Below are 21,643 nucleotides of genomic sequence, written 5' to 3' on the forward strand. Positions count from 1 at the left end.
CCTTGATCTCTCTGCTGCCTTTGACACCGTCGACCACTCTATCCTCATCCGTCGCCTCTCCTCTCACTTCGACCTTCATGGCTCTGTCCTTGACTGGTTCACATCATACCTCTCACACTGCCTCCACCTCATCTCCACAAACGGTTTCTCCTGTAGCCCCCACACCATCTTGTGCGGTGTTCCTCAGGGCTCTGTCCTTGGTCCCCTCTTCTTCAATATCTATATGCTCCCTCTTGGTGACATCATCTCCCACTGTCTCACACCACAGGCCGCCAAAACCCTCATACATGCTTTTATTACATCGAGGCTTGATTATGCAAGCTAATTCCTCTTCGGCCTCCCCAATTCTTCTCTCCACACGCTGCAGGTCATCCAGAACTTTGCAGCCCGTGTCCTTTCCCGCACTAGGCTCCTCGACCCTATTACCCCCATCCTTGCCCGAATCCACTGGCTTCCCATCACAGAGGATACAGTTCAAGATGCTGGTCCTCACCTTCAAAGCCCTCCATAATCTTGCTCCCCATTACCTCTGTGACGTCCTAAACTCCTACCATCCTGCTCGCTCCCTCGTGGACTCCGGCCTGCTTCAAGTCCCCTTTAGGCCTTCTGCCACGCTGCACTCACCCTCTGGACCACCATCCTGCAGTCTCTCCACCTCGCCCCCTCCCTTGCCACCTTCAAGAACCATCTTAAGACCCTCCTCTTCGACCGTGCCTTCGATCTCCCTGTTTCCCCCCTTGCCCTGCATCCTCCACGACCCCAACCCCCAGCTCAGGTCCAAAACTCTGTCTGTCCAGCGCCTTGGGATGTCCTCCCGATGTGAAAGACATTATACAAATGTAATTTTGTTGTTGTTGTTGTGATGTCTCAAATGGGAATCTCATAGACGTGTACAAGATTTTAGATGGGATTCAGAAAGTAAACCTCAAACAATTCTTTGAGATTCACTAATAAAGCAGAAGAAAAGGACACAGGTTTAGGATAACAAAAGGTTCCTCTTTTGGACATCGAAACAGCATGAGTAATAAACACTGAATGTGTATTAATCATTCATTTTTCTTTTTTTAGGCATCATATGCATGGTATCTTTTGTGATAGCTCTTACCTTCACTTTGGCATCTGGGAATTACTGGTTCGAAATTTTTGACACCTTTGCAGTCTCTCTGCCTCTACTGATCATTGCTTTCTTCGAGTTCATCGGGGTTGCCTATGTATATGGTATGGATAAGTAAGTAGGAAACTGTGCATTATCTGATCACTTTCAGTGGTTACATTTCCTGCCTCTCCTGCTGTCAAAACAATTAATCACAATCCATTTCTCTTAAACTTTCTCCATTGGTATTTTTATAGCATAAATACGCCGTTAATTGCTTACCTTCCATTGCGCCCCCAAATACAATAGAAAATATAAAATTACATTTGTATAGCGCCTTTCACTCCGGGAGAACATTCCAAGATGCTGGACAGTCAGAGGTTTGTACCTGAGTGGGGGGTGGAGGTGGGGCTGGGGGGGGTTTGGGGTAACGGAGGTGGAGGGCAGGGATGGTAGGAGGATGGCCGAAGGCATGGTTGAAGAGGAGGGTCTTGAGACGTGCTTTGAAGGAGGCAAGGGAGGGAGCGAGGCGAAGCGAATGTGGGATGGACTTCGAAAGGGTAATACTCCTATTGAAGCGAGTGAGTGAGCTGCGTACAGACCCAAAGAAGACAGTAGAGGAAGGATTGATTGTGATGTTTAAAAGGGAAAAAAAAACAAATACTGTACTTGGGAAATAAGGGTTTTAAGGGGAATAGGGAGAGGCAGAAATGAGACTAAAGACCTGCCATGATACAATAAACATCTAAGTAGCCTCTTCTTGTTCCAACATTCTTAACCTTTTAAACATGTTTTCCCCAAGATATCTGACTGGCAAGAGGGAAGATGGCACTTTTTCTTGCTCATTTGCCTAAATCTGCATTTTTGTACAAATATTTTGGAAATCCCTAAAAAGAATCTTCAACAGTTACAGCTGTGAGAAAAGGTTTTGCAACATTATAAGCTGGGAGTTGTTGCATTATAATTGACTAGACTAAGGTCTGTTTCTTTAAATAAATGAATTTATGTTAGTTATAGCTGTACAAGATTTCCATTCTTTCGCTCAGGTTGAGAAATAATACATGTTACATGATCCAATTCTAAAATGTGTACATTGATGGTCTTAACATGTTTAGTTAATTTAGCTGATGCTGCTTAGTGACACAAACTGTTCTATGGCTGGGAGCTCTATATGGGAGTTCAGGACAATATGGTTTTGTGCAACCATGGTATTGACATTGTTGTTAAGAGCTCCACAAAAGGGGCTCACATGAACCAATTCTCTATTTATCTCTCCTTCCCGCAGGAAAAGAGCTCAGGGTTTTCCTCCTAATTTCCTGAGATCAGAACTTACCAATGTGGGGAATGTGGGAAAACACAGAAATGTTGCATTATAGAATTCACAACATTCTTGTGTTAAAAAAATACATAATAGGGATTCTGCACTTCCCTGGATCCCTCCAAGCCATCGCCGGTGGCAATGCCTTCAGCTAAACCTCTGGTTTGGAACTCGCTGCCTTAATCTTTCCGCCTGCCTTCCTCCTTGCCCATCTTCAGATTACACCTGAAGTCTTTCCTCTTCGACCGTGCCAATGGTCACCTTTCCTTTCTCTCCAGCTCAGTGTCAAACTACACCATTATGTCGTTTGACACTGAGCTGGAGAGAAGGGCACAATATAAATGCAAGTTGTTGCTGTTGATAATTACCAAGTCGTAAGTCACATTTTTACCCCTTCCACTTCATCACTGTTAGAAGACAATGAAACCTGGTCCAAGTCTTAGCAGAAAGTCTAAATTCACTTAACTTTTCGCTTCACAGATTCGGGGATGATTTCAAATTTATGACTGGACGCAGACTAAACCTTTATTGGCGCCTGACCTGGAAATATATCAGCCCATTGACAATGGTTTTAGTCTTTATGGCTTTTTTGATCAAACAAGTACAGGTGGCCTTGTCATACGAGGCATGGAACCCCAATTATGTAAGTATATTTCCAATTCAAACATATGAAAGGCACAACCCTTAAGTATTTTCCTTTCACAAATATTACATTTAATGCTGTAACAACATCAAATTATTATTTTTATTATTATTATAAATTGCATTTATATAGCACCTTCCATGTCGAGAGGTTGACCCAAGGCACTGGACATTCAAAGATCTGCACCCGAACTGGGGTTGGATTCGGGTGGGTAGAGCCAAGGGGGATGGACCGGGGAGATGACCGTAGGAAAGGTCAAAGAGGAAGGACTTGAGACAGTGAAGCTGAGCAAGGATCCGGGTGATAAGCTCACAGAGTCAAGTAATCTGCATCTTGCGAGGGAAGAGTTGGGAAGTCCAGTGAGCTGAGAGTTGGTGTAGTCAAACCTGGACATGATAAAAGCATTTATAATGGTCTCAGTGGCCCAAGGAGAGAGGTAATGGCAAAGGCAGGCAATGTTGCAGGCCTGGGGGAAGGCTGAACAGGTCAAAGCATGGATGTGGGGATTAAAGGGTAGTTGAGAGTCAAACAAATCATCAAGGTTTCAGACTGGCTCCATGAGGTAGAGTGTATATCCATGTAGATTGTTGCTGTCAGCGCCTGAGGTGAGAAGGCACTGAGGGGAGCCAAGCAGGAGAAGCCCTGTGTTGTTGACATTCAACTGGAGAAGTTAGCACTCCTCCACGACTTGATGTCTGACAGGCAATCAGTCAGAACAGTAGTGGTCCTGGAAATGAGGGTGGAGAGAGAGGGATAGAGTTGCGTGTCATTCGCATACAATTAACAAGTTATCCCAAACAGGAGCATGTAGATATTGAAGAGGAAAGGACCGAGGAAAGAGCCCTTCCAATTCTCTGCTGATCTTCTCAGGGAAGCATGAAAGAATTAAAAGGCCTGAGGAATTTGTCCTCGGTGCTAAAGCAAAAGCTAATACCTTCCCATGCTCTAACATATGCTCTTCCCCTTACCCACCCTGTTCAGTGAGTGACAGCTGACTTTAAATGTGAACTTTTGTGCACAGCCTTTCCCATGGAAATCCATTCTTGTAGATTGTGGTTGTCAGACCTGCCTTAAAGATAGTCTTTAGAAAGCGCATCACAACATACACTGCAGTAACTGTGTGTTTTGTGGACAAATGTTGGACGACATGGACAAAAATAGTATGGGAGGAGAAAATTAAACTTAAATTCACCCACAAAATACACAGTCAATTCACATTATAATATATTCTATGAAGCACTTTGAGAGGCTTCATCTTCATGATGAGGTGCTACATCAAATGCAAGGATTATTATTATTAATACAGAAATTAGTTTGTTAGTGTATTATATGCACACATATCCAAAATAGAAGTCAAACTGGAATTTGCCCTTGATAATTGCTCTTTGTTTTTTGAACCAACAGGATGAATTCCCCCAGAAAGAAGTGAAGGAGTACAAAAGCTGGGTTGTGTTTTTCTGTGTCATCCTGGCTGCCCTGCCCGCCATATCCATTCTAGTTACTGCTCTGTATCACTTGTTCAGGTCTAAATTCAAGGCAACCAGGGGAGAACTCAAGATCACCTTTCATAATGAAGCCTTTGAACAATAGAATGCATTCCCTTGGCTCTCTGTTGCAGGACGATCAATTTCAAGATCCTTACACTCACCTACAAATCACCTTATCCCCCAGTACCTCCTTACCTCTCCAACCCACACACACCTCACTCCTCTTCCTGCTCCCTTCATTCAGCCAGCTCGGGCCTTCTGCATGTCCGTTGACCCCTCTGGTCCACCATCGACGACCGTACTTTCAGCCACCACACCCAAACTTCTTGAACTGCCTGCCTCAATCCTTCTGCCTTGCCCACTCTTTGCTCATTTTCAGATTGCACCAGAAGACCTTCCTCTTTGACCGTGCCTAAGGTCACCTCTCACTTCTCCCTGGGCTGGCGTCAAACTCAGAACTGCTACCCTCCATGAAGGATAGTATATAAAGGAAAGTTGTTATTGCTGTTGGCTAAGATTCTATTGGGATCAGTTAATCCACTGAACTGGTTTGAACCAATATCAGCTAAATTCTAAACATGAGAAAATCATTTTTGAGGGATTATGTAACACATGCTGTAGAATATTTACTCTCCCAGCAACTAGGCATAGGCTCACCTTCCCAATGACAGAAAGTGCGTGGTAATGTTTGTAGCAACACAAATAATTCCAAACGGTAATAGTTTCACTAAATATTTAAAATATATATCTTGAAAATATTCAGCTTCAAATATTCAGCTACAAGCGCTCTGGGATGCTACCCTGTGTGAGGGGCGCTATATAAATGCAAATTGTTATTGTTGTAAATGCATACTTGACTCCGTAATTCACACGCAGATGAAGATTTCCAATGTGTTCATCCATTACTTCCATTGTATGTTTTTTTTTAATCCAAGCACAGTATCAGAAAACAAATAAAATGAATGTGATGGACCACGTCTGATTTTGAATGATCAGCCAATTGTACTTAATCTATTTTCACAGCTCACCCAGATGAGACGTTGCAAATGCTTTGCCTTTTTTTTTTAAGTGAAATACTGTACGTATTTTTTTAAACTTAAGTAAATTACTGGATAAACTATTTTATATAGTTTATAAAAATCTTGAGGTTCAACCAGCACATTTTGTAGACACCATTTATTTGTGTATCCTGTAGCTCAGTGATTAGAGCACTGCCTCACAAGCGAGTTGGGTTTGACTTCCAGCAGAGCGAAACGTTAAGCAAGTTTCCTTACACTACACTCCTCTGTTTATCCAGCAGTAAATAGGAGCCCAGTTGTTAAGTCGATTGGCAGATTGTTTTTCCAAGGGTAATAATTCCTTCAAAAAAAATAATAAATTGGTCACTCAATCCACAACTGTTTGTGGGACACTTGGCAGCCATGTTTCGCCCACAAAATATAGTCAATTCACTTTACAGTATATTCTGTGAAGTGATTTCAGATGTCTCGAAGACGTGATAAAGAACCATATCAAATGCAAGGATGATTATTTTTTATTATTTATTCCATCATCCTATCGTCGATGGACAAAGTTTCAAACCCCTGGTCTCTGGAACTCTCGCAGAAAATCCCATTGGCTATTCAAAATCCTTAAGATCCCTCTCCTTCACTGCCTGCTCAGCAATCTCCATCGCCTTGATAAAGCGCTTTGAGATGTCCTACCAATGTGAAAGACGCTATAAAAATGTAAGTTGTTTTGTTCATCCAACTTAAAAAAACATTATATAAGTGCAAGTTGTTTCTACCATATTTACAGTGCATTTAGGTATCCATTGAACAAACTCACAATGTAGTTTATACCAGTTGCAGAGTGGATGTACCCATTATAATCCAACAACAAAGCAATAGTTATAGGGCATCACTATCAAGTGTAGCTTTATTACTATTTCAAATGCAGGACTACTGTAATGAAATATCTTCAATCAAATTGGTCATGATATGGACCTGCTGTACATTCTAAGAGTTGGCTAGATAAGGTGAGAATGACACCACACAAGACAGCATTTTGTTCCAATTTCTACTGCTGTTATCGAGAAACCTTACTGTTAATTTGGACTACAGCAGTCACTGACTACAGAATTAACTGATTAGAAGTGATCATGCTATAGAATTTGTATACCGAATTTAACAGAGTTGCACTTATAAAAGCCAATGTTACACACACTAATGGGGTTAAAATTTAAGTAAAAAGAGATGGAATAACTACATGGAGTAAAAGTGAAGCCAATCGCCTTCAAATTGGAAAAGTGAAACAAATTGACTGAATCACACTGTGTCAATGAAATCAGTCACAGTTCTGTCCCTGATCTCACCATAATTCAGATCCAAGACCTAGTCTCAATAAACATGATCAGATCCCATAATATCTGGTTGCTTCACACAGACCCTCTATGACTCCATTCAATACTGATCTTCTGCCTAAACCCAAATTTATCAGATTCCTTTGATGCACCTCTCTCTGTCTAAATGTAATAACTCTGAATCCTGTAATTAATAAGTGCACCTCACTTATGTTGCTCACATTGCTGGTGGTGGATAAGTGGCAACAGTATTATTTTTTCATTACATACATGCATACTAAACCAAAGGAGATTTTAGCAATCAAAATGTGGCTATATTTTGAGATGCTCAAAGGTCAGTTACATTGTCACGCATGGGGTAACGGGAGGTAAAAATGTCCTGTTGCCTACGAAAATCCCATAGAGCCCATTGGGTTTGAAAATTTATAGCCCGCTTTTCTAAAACTGTGGTCCAAACAAGAGATTAAAATAATAAATAGTGAGGCTCATTATTTCTGATAGAGTTACAACAGTGATGCTTCCCACCATAAGACTGGCCCAGCAGGGAAAAGTAGAACTTGGAACAAAACAAAGTTCCATTTCCCAGATATTCAGTAGGCAATACTGTATGTTCCTGCAGCATCTCTAGGCTACATATGTACAAGTGATGGGCTGGCCGGTAGTTAAGAGTAATCAGATTTTGGTGAGAGAAGAGGAAAGGAGGAAGATCAGAGTTTGGTTCTCCATGTATGAAACCGCTTTCTGAGAGGCTATCCTATTGATGATGAGGTCGGAAACACACTGTGGTAGATGTTTTAGCTGGATCTAGGTTATTCTCGGCATTTTAAAGTGCACAGCATTTTATCAAATTTGTCCTGTAAGTTTTCAATTTCCATAGAAAAACAGCTATGTTAAGGATACAACAAAATGCCAAATTGTGCAGCCTCTGAAATGCTAAGAAAATAGAGTAAATACAGACCCAGGTGGAATTTCTCCCCTATTGTTTGAGCTTTTTGAGTTATTATATTTCACGGTAAATGCACCCAATCTGGATTCTTGCACCCTGCCCAAATGCTATAAGATCTAAATCCACCCATTTGGACCAATTCAATTTGGGCTGCATGTTTAAATATTGTGTATAAGCAGGTTAAGATTAGCAGTGTACAAACGGGTACTCAACTGGGTTAGAGCATATATGGTACAAGGCATTCTTTAGAATTATTTATTGCATATTCAGCACAGAATTTCCCAGTACAATCTTATATCAGTAATCCTTTTCGTTTTAGATAAAGGACAGAGTGCAAACAGTAGTCACCATGGGCAGTGCACATTACAAAATGTAGCAGATATCAAACAGCATCTTGTAGGCTAACATCAGTTCTAGGCTAACACCGAGGTGGACAAATACAAGTTCTGTGGTAACCAGGGAACATTCAACAAACAGCTTCAAGCAAATCTTATGCTTAAAGCAAATCTCATGCTTCAAGCAAGTCTCTTTTTTCTTATCAACTGATAAAATTCAGAATGATAATTTCTTCACTAATTGGACTCCGAATATCTGATTTCCCTTCAATCCAATATGAGATCAAACTCTCGGTGAAGGGCAGGTTCCGTTATGGGCTGGAGGAGCAGGATTGTTGAGTTTGGGAGTTTTCTCTGCAACTCAGCCTTGCCTACAAACAGAATATGGGCAGTTAAGAACACAAAAATATATAGAATACACATTAGCACCTCAGGTGTAAACATCTTGTTCAGTGTTATACACATTATGCAATTATAATGATCCTGGTCCTCACCTTCAAAGCCCTCCATGGCCTTGCTCCCCCCTACCTCTGTGACCTTCCAACCCCCTACCAACCTGCCCGCTCCCTCCACTCAGTGGTCTCCAGCCTGCTTCACGTCTCCTGCTTCGCCTCCCGACGTGAAAGGCTCTATACGAATGCAATTTCATTGTTGTTATGCTAATGTGTTATGTGTGTTTGTGCTGGTATCTTTCTTGCAAGGAATCAAGTTACTCTATTTTCTGCTTTCATAAATCAATTGCTAAGTGGAAATTTCCAATCCTGCATTCATGGTTTTCTTAGTATAATAGGTCAATTTCAAAAGGCAATGTTTAACTGAGATGATGTCGTTCACAAACCAATTAGGTGGCATCATGCTTCTAGGCAAAGTAAACTGACAAAGCTTTGAATATGTTGCACTTATTCCATGAATTAAATGTATAACACGTCCTAACAGCCTAAGGAAACGATCACCATTTATAATGACCAGGTGACATCAGCCAAAAAACAAATCACACTTCAACTAATCTGCCTTGAAGCTGGGTCAGTTAATACAAAAACTTGCCTAAAATGCAAACTAGAAATCACTCCTCTTGTAGGTGCCTGAGACACTCATACAATAATCCTTGCGTTTGATATTGCAGCTTATCACGTCTTCAAGACGTCTCAAAGCACTTCACAAAATATACTATAAAGTGAATTGACTGTATATTTTGCAGGCGAAATGCAGCAGCCGATTGCGCACAGCAGTGTCCCACAAACAATCGTGGACTGAGTGACCAAATTAGTTGTATTTACTTTTGAAGGAATTATTAACCCCAGAAAAGCGATCCGCCAATCGAGTAACAACTGGGTTCTTACTTACTGCTAGGTAAACAGAAGCATGTGGAGTAAGGAAACTTGTCCAACGTTTTGCCCTGCCAGGAATCAAACCCAGGTCCTCTCTCTTGCGAGGCGAGTGCTCTGACCACTAAGCTACAGGACTCCATGTTATATATGTTGATAGTGGTGGACAAATAAATCCTGGGGCAAAGAATGCTTCATAAATGAAAAATGGAAAAATAAAGCAGCAATAAAAAAAAGTCTCTGCTGGAGGGGTGAGACACTGGTCTTTTATGACTGAGATTGAATCCAGAGCAGACTGTTGAGAAGAAAGACTCCTTTGGCTGTTAGCTGTCAGGGTTGTCTGAAAGACAGTATCACAGGAAATCTGGGACAAGAGGAGGCCATTCAGGCCATGGAGTTTGCTCTAACAGTTTCTTTAATCTTGGCATATACTTTTTAATCCCAATGCTCCGTCCTTGGGTAATAGAGATATTAAGGGGTATGACCAAAGTATCTATCTGTCTTTCTTTTAAACATCCCTATAGATCCCATTCGGGATGGCTTTCTATAGAAAGTGGAAATAATCAGGCTGGTGTCATGTGAGCCTCTTCTGAGGTTGGGCCTCTTCTGTAACTGGAGCTGAGGCATAATCATGGGGTATTTAAGAGGGTCCTTAAATTGTTCGGTACCTGATCTAGGAGTGCCTGATATTGGCACTGGGTACCCAAAATGGAAGTGTGCTCATTGACCAGCATTAACATCTCTTAGCTCGAGAACCAAACATCAGCCAAACGAAAAACAGCCCCCTCCCCTGCAAATATTCTAAAAAATGCACAACAGGATCTGAAGAAGAGAGACAGAGAGAGAAGTAGGCATCCTGGACAGTTCTGATCAAAGGCTACACTCAAATGGTAAAATGCATCTTCTGTGCACCTCCAGGAGTTGTTTTTAATGACAGTCTCTATTCTGCATTGCTACCTTAAAGTCAAATGTCAACCCAGCAGCATACTGCTTCACTTAAAATTAAAAAAAGCCTAAGAAATAAAAAGCCAAAACACACGGTCACAATGAGCTATGTGAATCATCTGCACCTGTAATGCTTGTGTGTTTTATTATATAGTCTCTCTCAATTACCCTCTCTCTACCCCATCAGCTTTATACAAGTGTGTATACAATATATAATGGATTTCCGATGTCTGCGATACATTTTGTAAATTGCACTGAACATACATGCCCTGCTTTTTCCCAATGGATTGTTTAATTTAATGTGTAACTTGACCTTATTGTAATTACCCTCGTGTTTTTTTCCACCTGACACGTGCTATAACCTTACGTTTGAAAAAAAAACAGAAAGCCAAGTCACTCCTGAGAGGCCAACATCAGATTTTTACTGACATACTGTACTTACAAGTTTTCAGTGGCCTCAGCAGACACTTGTAAATGGCTCTGTGGCTGGACAGTTTGACAATAAAAGCGTGGCCACACAGCCACTGAGCCGCTTCATAAGGAAAAGGACCAGAGGCGTCTTGAAATCCTAAAGCAATCCCTGAAAGGAAAAGGCAATATAAATTTTGCATCTCTCACACATACACACACGCACGCAAGCGCACATGCACAAAAATGCTATTCTTAATAATTCTTGATAAAATTGTGGTATTATTCTTGATTACAGCACAAATATTTACTGATGATTTTTCACCGGTGAAAATGTGAACTGCTGTAGCACACGGTAGTCCTGATGACAAAATCTCGGTATACAAAGCACCAAATCGGGTTTCAAGAACAAGAGACTGTGCCTTTAATAAGTCTAGTTACAACAAGATGCTTACTAGGTGAAGTGGAAGATATGTGTTGGGGAAAGGTCGGGGGGGGGAAGAGAATTCACACTGAGTACCAGAAATAGTGAACTAATGGCCTAAATGATTAGCCCACAAGCTCCACCATCCTGAATGGATTGCGTCAATGCCTTGATTATTTATGGTACTCAACACTTCTATAAATGTTTTATTGGGCCCCTTTAAGCAAAGTGCACGCAAAAATGGTTTATCACTCCTACAAACAGTGCAGTACCCAAAACTGCTCAGTAAAGCTCATTTCACATTGGAATAACATTTCAAACCGCTTCATAGGATTTACTGTAAAGTTTAGTGACTGTGTATGTTGAGGTGAACATTTTCTACACACTTGTCAAACTTACTGCACTTTGTAGCAATAGGAATTGCCTCCCAAAGCTTTTAATTTCACTGTCCGATTGTTACAAATCACATAAATATATGGTTCTGCTTAATGCAAGGATTATTATTATTATTATTATTATCAACAAGGCAGTCCTTTTGGACATAAAATCTTTAGTACCATAAGGAAAAAATCTCCTCATGAAAATTAGAAAAAACTCACCTTCGTTTTTAGTCTTAAGTATGGAGTAGCAACAAGAAGCCATGTCAGAGATAACTGAGAGGAAGAACGAAGGATTGTCTCTCACTCTTTGTCCGAATGGGAACCGCATGACACAAGCATGGAATCTGACAACAGCAGCACAAATAAAATATTATTATAGTGGTGGTGACCTTATTAAACTATAACTGTTAATCTCCTTTTCTCAATAATTTCTAACAAACAGAAAGGGTGCAGTGTTAAGAGTAGAATTATGCAGAGATATTATGCAGTGTGTCAGGTTGGATCAGTGGTAGCATTCTCGCCTCTGAGTCAGAAGGTTGTGGGTTCAAGCCTTAAGTCGGGACTTAGAATCACATAGTCTAAGTGTGTTGTTTTGTTGGAGGTGCTATGTTGTTAAACCATGAGATGTTAAACCAAAATCCAGTCTGCCTGTTCAGGTAGAGGTTAAAGATCCCTTGGCACTATTTAAAAAGAGAAGGGAATTTCTCCCGGTGTACTGGGCAACAATTTCCCAGATAAAATTATAAAATTGGTCACTCAAAAATTGGCCGTTTGCGGGACATTGCTGTGTGCAAACTGAATGCCGCATTTCACTCACAAAATACGCAGGCAATCCACTTTAACAGTATATCCTGTGAAGTGCTTTGAGATGTCTCAATGACGTGATAAGGTGCAATATCAAATGCAAGGATTATTATAATATTATTATTATGTCCAAAAGAAATTAATTGGCTGATTAATAGACAGCGAGGTACTCAAGATTCACTTCAGAAACACACAAGATTCCTGCCACAACTGCCACACCCTACATACACACACACACACACTATGGAAAAAGGTAAATAAGATAGCCGTTTCAGTGTTAATGCTGCTATCTAACTGTGCAACAACATTCAGAACTTACAGGGGTAGATTTTTGGGGGCATTTTAAAAATAAAAGAACTGGACAAGCACAGGGTATTAGCGGATCCATCACCTTGAGACATCTTCTCAACATGAAAGGCAGTTTATAAATGCAATTGGTTTGTTTGAAGAGCATTTTATGTCAGCTTTGGATTTAACCATTATGATGGGGCATCAGAGGTTACATCTGCAAATCAACCAAGGCCTTTTCTGATCAACAGGGTGGACAATGTGTTGAATGCAGTCAAATTCTGAGCATTGGATTGTAATATTGCAGAATTTCAAGAAAAACAAACCAAGTTGACTGCTGATACCACTTTTACAGCAAGATATACTCAACCGTCTCCTCATCTTTGAATTCTTGTTCAAACAGCTCTTCTATTGTGCTTTTGGTCAACATATTTAAACCTCTTATTTTCCTTTTGTTGTCCATTATCATAATGGTTAAGCGCTTTGGGACATTCTTACATATAAAGCATCATACTGTAAAATTCTAATGTTGGTTAAGAGTTTAGCTGGAGTAATGTGTCCAATTCTGGGCACCACATTTTGGAAAGATGTCAAGGCCTTGGAGAGGGTGCAAAGGAGATTTACCAGAATGATACTTGGGATGAGGGATCTCAGTTATGTGGAGACGAAGTTGGGTTTGTTTCCTTAGAGCAGAGAAGATTAAGGGGAGATTTAGTAGAGGTATTCAAAATTATGAGGGGTTTTGATGAAAGTAAATAAGGAGAAACTTTTTCTACTGGGGGATTGGTCAGTAACCAGCGGACAAATATTTAAGATAATTGGCAAAAGAACTGGAGGGGAAATCAGAAGAAATGGTTTTACGCAGAGAGTTGTTACGATCTGGAATGTACTGCCTGAAAGGGTGATGGAAGCATATTCAATAACAACTTTCAAAAGGATATATACTTCCTTGCTAGGCTATGGGGAAAACACGGGGGAGTGGGAAAACGATTGGATATCTCTTTCAAAGAGTCGGCACAGGCGCAATGTGCCTAAAGGCCTCCTCCTGTGCTGTAAGGTTCTATGATTTATCCTAAAATTGCCCTACACAATCCTGAACCCATTTTATTACTGGAAAAATGAAATCAGTTAACATGGAACAGAACTGCTGTCTAACCCAACTCTGAGGGCCATATAAAAATCAATGTGTAGGCAGGCTGGATAGTCTTGAGTGAAACAAGTCCTTCTCAACTCCAGCAATGTGCTCTCCTCAATACACCTCTACATATCAACAAAGAGCAAGTGAATTATTACACTGTGTTAAAATCTTAACCGTTTGTACTGTATAACCAGGGCTATAAACTGTTGATCAGTGGCACACTCAGTAACAATAAAGAACCAAATATTGACTGATTTCTAGAGGCACCAGGATTAAAGTTGAATGATGTCCTCGTGCTGTTTTGGTTGATTCGAATCAGAACAATCAACAATATTGAAAAGTGATGAGTTTCACACATACATATGAACCACCATTTCTCTCCGGCATCCTCCAGTATCTTCTTGTTTGGAAACCAATAGGCAATGCTGCTTTTTGGGGGCTGTTTCTCAATGGCGGTTATAAGCAAGTCCACACTGGAAAATTACTGGCCACTGTCACTTATATTGTTATTACAATACAAAATTGCATTTGTATAGCGCGTTTCACATCGCGAGGACGTCCCAAGGTGCTGGGAGTAACAGAGTAACTAGTCAACACAGTTCAACAGAAGTATAGAGTACAGTAATCCCATGTCAGCAGGGTTTTCCATGCAGACCGGCAGTGTTGTCACCAAGGATTACCATCGTGAGGTGCTATGCATTGCGCTTGTCTCTACCTCTGTGACCTGCTGACCCCATGTCAACCTGTCCACTCCCTCCTCTCGGCAGGCTCCATGTCCCCCGCCTGGCCCACCCCACCATCAGCAGTCGGGCCTTCAGCCTTTCTGCCCCCACCCTATGGGACTCCATCCCACATTCCCTTCACCTCGCTTCCTCCCTTGCCTCCTTTAAGGCGCGTCTCAAAACCCTCTTCTTCGACCATGCCTTCGGCCACCCTCCTACCCTCCACCTTCCCCGATCATGACCCCCAGCCCAGGTCCAAATCCCTGACCGTCCAGCGCCTCGGGACATCCGCCTGACGTGAAAGGCCCTTTACAAATGTAATTTTGTATTGTATAGGGTCTCACTCGAGCAAGTTCCAATTTCAGCCATGCCATCAAGCAGATTTCAAGCTCTTCTCTACAGGAAGAGTGAAGTCTCCAGGCCACTCACACACATTATGCTTTGCAGCCAACTCCAGAACAACACAAATCTGGTGTTCTCACATGCCCTGCTGCCAGGTCCATAACAGCACGTCTCCAATATCAGCCCCTCTGTAGCAAGGGACTCCAGACAGCAGAACAGACGTCCAAGGCCATGATACCCGTCTGATCTCTCAGTTGCAAGAGGTGCAACTAGCAAGGGGTGGAAAAAGAAGATAATGGTGCAAACGTGGAAAGCAAACATCCAAATAAAGCACGGTACACTGACTACTAGGTCTTGCCTTACTTGTGACCATTATCCTCAATAAATACGTACCTGTAACATATCAGTCACTATCAACAATAATAATCCTTGCACTTGATATAGCGCCTTATCACGTTGTTGAGACGTCTCAAAGTGCTTCACAGAATATATTGTTAAAATGGATTTACTGCGTATTTTGTGGGCTAAACGTGGCAGCCAACTGAGCAAATGGATTGAGTGATCAAGTTGGGGGGTTTTTGGGGGGTGGAGGAGAGAGGATTAGTGCTCCAAATACATCAAACCTTGAGAAGATAAGCAAAAGGTACAAAATTAATGGAAACCTACCTGTACGCCTGGAGAAGAAATATTTTGTAGACATTGATGCTAACTGTTCTCAATGTACTGACCTGCAGAAATAGCAAATACATCACTTGCTTTCCACTTGCTCAAACTGAACAAAACGTACAAGGCGAGCAAAACATTAATTTTCTTTATTTGAAGGTTTGCTGGAAAGCAAAAGGAAATCAATGGAATTGTTTAAAATGTTTTTACAAAAATATTTGTTCACTGTTCACTGTCAGGAGAGGGTGCGGATTCTGGCCTTTAAGAAATACTAAAGTACAACAGCAAAAAGTTGCATTTCAATCGCATCATTCATGCAGGATAATGGCTTTCAGCAATTCACAATGACAAAGTCAGATGCCAAAGTGAGGGTGAAAGGAAGGAAATCGTAGATGGGGTCAAAGACATAGGTTTTAAGGCAGGATTTAAAGACAAACAGAGAGGAGGTGAGATGGAGGGGTAGAGGGAGAGAGTTGCAGAACTCAGGGGACACATGGTGGGAGACAGGCCTGAGTTAGTCAAAGGATGGGTTGAGCCGAGGTGTGGGGTAGGCGAAGATGAGAGAGATAGGAAGGTAAAGAGATTTATAGATGAAGGCGAGGAGTTTGAGGTCAATCCGTTTGGGAGTCAGGGGAGAACTAAGATAATGAGTGTGAAGTTGAGGCAGGAGGGAGAAAAGAGAACTGAGGATCGAACCGGACGCCAAGGTTACTCATTTGGTTCAAAGAGTTTGAGAGGCCATGGAAGTTGAGGAGTTCGGGTTTGAATGTGAGGAGATGTTGGGTGGGAGCTGAAGGGGATGACTTCTGTTTTGTCAGGGTTAAGCTGCAGCAAAATAAGGTACATCCAGGTCTTGATGTACAACAAGCAGGTAGATGTAATCAAGAATAGAAATGGAAAAGTTAATTTGGGCGTTATCTGCGTATAAGCGCTCTGGGACGCTGCCGCACTACATAAATGCAAGTTGTTGTTGTGAACCCAGTTTAATAGACGATGACGCCAAGCGAGAGCACGTAAAGGAAGATGGCGAGGATAGAGCCCTGATGTACTCCACAGGTGACTGTATCTCAGGAGGAGAAAGCACTGGAGGAGACTAAGAAGAGGCAAGTACGATTGAAACCAGGATAGTACAGTCCACAAAGTTAGACGAGGGATTAGAGGCGATCAAGGAGAATGGAGTGGTCCAATGTTATTAATGGCAAAGAGATTGAGGAGGATTAGGAGATAGAGGGAGGCCTGATAGCAGAGAGAAATAATGATGATGAAGCAAAGTCTGTGCTGAAAGCAATGAACTCCAAAGGAGGGGATCATAAAGATGCATTTTCCTCAGTCACATGGTCTTCTGATGTCAAGAACAGCTTAAGCCACTATAATTTAACTGAATCAAAGGAGGAGTCTAGGTTAATTCCAGAAATACATTTTATTACAGAATAAATATAAAACATTTGTATAATTTACTTTTGAATTGACAAATCACAGTAAATCATTCACTGAATTATTCAGGGATCTAAGGGGGTATAAATAAGCAATCTCCCAATACTTTATATATTAACAAACTGAGTTTAGAAGGGCGAAGGTTTAGACAAAGTTTAGTTTTAAGTTCTTTACACAATGCTTTTAACAGAATTTTTCAGTCCATGTAGCTGACACCTCAAATGCACATATCATTATGCTGGCGAATCATTCAGTGCTAGATACTGTCAACGTGAATGACCAAGGCTTCAATTTGCTTCTGTATTGATTAAGAGAAGCTAACCCACCTTTAGCTTTGCTGGGTGTACCGTCATATAATCACATCTTACCTCCAGGTCCAGGAAGATCTGGTGACACTTCAGTTTCAGAACTGCCAGCAGCTTTTGCCTCAGGTTTTGCCCAGCTTTAGAACTGCAGTTGAAGGTCAGGCTTGATGTGATGGAGGTGTTTGCATAACTAGAAGAGAAACACAGCATTACTTCAACCATCAATGCAGCAACCAATACATTGATCGGGAAGACATTTCAGATGTAAAAGACCCTTTAGTCCATTTGGCCTCAGCCTTCCAGAATACCCACCGCATTGCTTTTCCATTAACAAGAACAAACTGCACTTATACACAACACTTCACTGGGGTATCATCTCAGAGCACTGTTTCTTAAATGAGTCAAGGTGTTTCTTAAATGAGTCCAATGTTCTGGCTTCAACCATCCTTTCTGGTAATGTTTTCCAGATGGTAATCTCCCTTTATGTTGAGAAATATTTGCTGGTGATTGTACTAAAATTTCTTTCACAACATAAAATCTGTGCCTGTGTGTTAGACCCCCTGGTTAACCTGAAAACATTAATAACCTTTCGGTCATCGACCTGAAACATTAACTCACTTTCCTCTCTCCATAGATACTGCCTGACCTTGTGAGTGTCCCCAGCAACTTCTGTTTTTATTTCAGATTTCCAGCAGCTGCAGTATTTTGCCACACTATGTTTACTTTCAATCCCATTTAGGATCTTATAAACCACTACACTGCCCTCTCTGTCCCAATGTCTCTTTTCAAGGCTTAAAACTCCAGATATCTAATCGCTTCCCATAGTTTCTTGTTCTGCCACCAGGGATCAGCCTCTTGTTCTCTTTTACACTGGACAGTCAATGAGAGAGAACAACAACAAATTACGTTTGGTTAGTGCCTTTCGCATCAGGAGGCCATCCCAAGGCGCTGAACAGTCAGGAATCCACACCCGAGCTGGTGGTTGGGATAAGGAGGGGTGGAGAGTGGGTTAGTAGGGTGACCGAAGGCATGGTTGAAGAGGAGGGTCTCGAAACGAGTCTTGAAGGGAGGGGGCGAGGCAGAGGGACTGGGATGACCGGGCAAGGCAAGGGACTTGAAGCAAACCAGAGCCCGCTGAGCGGAGGGCAGCATGGAAACCCGATTAGTGGAGAGGAAGCTGGGATGCGACGACTCGTTCCAGGGCCTTGGAGCGTAATTGGAGACTGCAGATGTGGCGATAACTGGAGAATAGTGATGGGTTCAGCAAAGTTTTTTGGGGGAATGGGGGTGATGACAACTGTTTTTTTGAGGGTGGGAACAGTGGCCGTGGATATAAGGAGAGATTGATGATGTCAGTTAAGAGAGGGACCAGGACGTGGAGGTGGGAGGTGAGAAGAGGGGCGGGGATGGGGGTCGAGGCAGCAAATGGTGGGCTTCATTTTTGAGATGATGGAGATGAGGGAAGAGGGGGAGACAGGGTCGAAGGTGTGGAGGGAGGGGTGGTTGGGGTCAGGGTGTGAGGGGGAGGTGGGGAGGGGTTAGTGGTAGATGGAGGAAGAGGTAGCCGAGTGAATCCCTTCGAGTTTGGAACATTAACATGCTTGATGAAAACAAGTAGCTTGTATGGAAAATTAGAATGCCAATATGAGCCCCAATTGACTCACACAGGAGTAGTTCAAAATAGCCAAAACTTCTACCAACTGAGGCAGGCTGACACTCTCACAAAAATAACACCTTTTTGTTCCTCATTCGATGTAGATTTTTTTATATAAAACTTTTAAGCTTTAGTGTAGATCGCCTGCAAATGCTTTTCAAATATTAATTGAAATCGGTTTCACTGGCAGGTGTTTAATCTCTTATCTGTGTATTTAGGTTAATGGAATCACTGACATGTTGCAAGCTGTTGTTATTACTGCTGTGTTGTGCAAGTGGAACATTTGTCGACCACCTTAAGAATCTAAATAGACTAACAATGCCAAGAACCAAAGTCCTATTACAAAGATAAGGGAAATCTGTATCAGTCGGTTCTTGATATTGCAATAGTGGACAAATATCTGTTCACTTGAGACATACTAAACTTTTAAAGGTTATACAGTCTTTACTGTAATACGTCTCAGATATTCCACACAATAAGTGACAATAGGTGCCAGCTGTTTAGACATATGTAGCAGAGCCAACAAGTTCCAAGGCATCTTTTATATAAAGCTTTCAGAAACTCACGCGAAGGAGTTAGCACAGAAAGTTCTGTACAGGAAGGGAATGGTCAAAAGCCAAAGCAGCATTTAGCAATCAGCTTACCTCAGTCATGCATCACTGGACAAATAGGACATCTGAAGAAAATCTGAAGACATTTTATGTAAAAGCTAACCCAAGTAAAGTCCCGTTAAAGTACTTTTCAATATTACTGAAATATGGTAAAGCTGGGATTCCCAAGATGGAATGCTACAGCTTTAAACACAATTATCTCTTAAACAAAAGCCAATAGATGGTTTGTCATGCGCATTTCCCAAGGTTGTGAACATATAACAAGATCCTAAGATTACACAAGATCAATTCATTGGGAATCATAAAATGTGGAATTATCAGATATGAAGCAATATTTCCTAGATTAGCAACCTCAATATACTGTTTTGCAGGACAATTGTAGTCATAGAGTAGGATGTTGATCATCTGAGTCAAATGATTGTTTGATGAAGAAACTCAGAATACAATTAACTGCTAAATTTGGAGGATCAATGGGTTACACAGGCAACAGTTCTGACGACACAGCAATTCTCAGTTATACACTGGAGTGAATTCACGTCCTGGCTAGGTATCAACCTGACACTCTCGCAACTGAGTCTAAAGGCTGTGGGTTCACGTCTCTCATCAGGATTATACCCTCACATCCTAGGCTCAGACTCCAATCCAGTATTGGGGGAGTGCTGCATTGTCGATGGAGCCGTCCTTTGGATGAGATAATAATCCAAGGTCTCGTCTCACTGTTCAGGAGGACCTTAAAAGATCCAATGGCACTATTCGAAAAGAAAAGGGAGTTTTGCACGGGTGTTCAGGTCAAAAATCCACCAGATAAAATTAGTCATTCACTTCATGGTCGCTTGTGTGACATTTGCATGTGCAAAATGCCTGCCTCGCTTGCCTACAACATATACAGTCCCTACACTTTACAGTAAAATTCTGTGAAGTGTTTTGACGAATTGTGATATGAGAAACTGCTATATCAAATATAAAAAATATTGGATTATGAGCTCATGTCCTTCAGATGCAAGGATTATTATTATATTATTATCAGGAGGGGTTGTAGGGCAGAGAGGGTAGGGGTAGGAGAGTGACCGAAAGCAAGGTCAAAGAGGAGGGTCTTGAGACAGGTCTTGAAGGAAGCAAGGGAGGCGGCGAGGCAGAGTGACCGTGAGATGGAGGCAGAAACAAAATTAAATATGTTGATCATAATGCATGGCTGCATGAGTTACAAAACTGGAACAACGAAGCTACACACACACACCCACAAAAAAGACAGGTGAATGCATCACAGCTTTTCTCTTTCCCCCATGTACAAGTGCAACAAGGGCTGTCTAAGTGCAAAGGAATCACAAACTTTATTTCAAGGCGTAACCAAACAGTGACTTTGTGGTCTTGACGGGAGCTTTTTGATGGATTGAGAATCTTAGTGAACATTTTGCAAGANTTTTTTTTATAGTCTGGTTTGTGGTTATCTACCGCAAATGCACGAGAGAGGATAACGGTGTAATCTAAAGGTAATCTTATCAGGTGGGCAGAGTTCAAGGCAGGAATCTTAAAATATAATGAAAGTCATTAACTACTGCGACTACACACGGTTTTGAAAATGTACAACTGTTGCTTTCCCTCCATTCACACACAGAAAACTCACTTTTAATAACTACATCTATTTACATAACATTACATCTGCTAATGCCACAACATACTACAATGATTCCAACACTTGCTTTCAGTATCTACTAATACTGAGAACAATTCCCAAGAATTATCTTACTCTAACAGAATATATAATGACTGCAGTTCCCAAACATCAACTACTAAATGTTGAATAGTGAGCAGGAACAGATTGAAAATAGACAAGTAAGGCAACAAGCTAAGTATCTAATATTTCACCTTTACTACTGGGCTTACATCATTGGTTGGGCACCTATATCAAGGTGGTGGTGGGATGGGTATAGAGAAAGGTGACCGAAAATATTGATTAAGTGTTTGCTGGCACTGAATTTGTGTTTTTTAACTGAAATTGCACGTGAATTAGACAACTCTGGGAAGCAGTGGAAGCAG

At 41.5% G+C, this 21,643-nt stretch overlaps 2 protein-coding genes across 3 annotated transcripts in view; one reads left to right on the plus strand and one right to left on the minus strand.

Moving 5' to 3' along the window:
• Positions 1-5,700, plus strand: part of LOC103176219 (sodium-dependent neutral amino acid transporter B(0)AT3) — a 29,843-nt gene extending 24,143 nt beyond the window's left edge. The window contains exons 10-12 of one of the 2 annotated variants that reach the window (XM_007889635.2): positions 1,069-1,228; positions 2,892-3,054; positions 4,459-5,700. In XM_007889635.2, the coding sequence (XP_007887826.1) occupies positions 1,069-1,228; positions 2,892-3,054; positions 4,459-4,644 (509 nt within the window). In that variant the 3' untranslated portion in view covers positions 4,645-5,700. Of the gene's footprint in view, positions 1-1,068; positions 1,229-1,895; positions 2,104-2,891; positions 3,055-4,458 lie in introns of those variants that run through there. The other variant, XM_007889636.2, reaches the window with a different exon arrangement.
• A 2,357-nt stretch (positions 5,701-8,057) lies between these two features.
• tert (telomerase reverse transcriptase) overlaps positions 8,058-21,643 on the minus strand; it is a 41,353-nt gene continuing 27,767 nt past the window's right edge. Inside the window, exons 13-17 of the mRNA XM_042346246.1 lie at positions 17,405-17,531; positions 15,606-15,667; positions 11,865-11,989; positions 10,876-11,013; positions 8,058-8,534 (exon numbers count right to left, since the gene is read on the minus strand). Coding sequence (XP_042202180.1) covers positions 8,431-8,534; positions 10,876-11,013; positions 11,865-11,989; positions 15,606-15,667; positions 17,405-17,531 — 556 coding nt within the window. The 3' untranslated portion in view covers positions 8,058-8,430. The remainder of the gene's footprint in view (positions 8,535-10,875; positions 11,014-11,864; positions 11,990-15,605; positions 15,668-17,404; positions 17,532-21,643) is intronic.

The sequence above is a fragment of the Callorhinchus milii genome, unplaced genomic scaffold (genome assembly GCF_018977255.1).
Source record: "Callorhinchus milii isolate IMCB2004 unplaced genomic scaffold, IMCB_Cmil_1.0 Scaffold2, whole genome shotgun sequence".
Taxonomy (NCBI): domain Eukaryota; kingdom Metazoa; phylum Chordata; class Chondrichthyes; order Chimaeriformes; family Callorhinchidae; genus Callorhinchus; species Callorhinchus milii.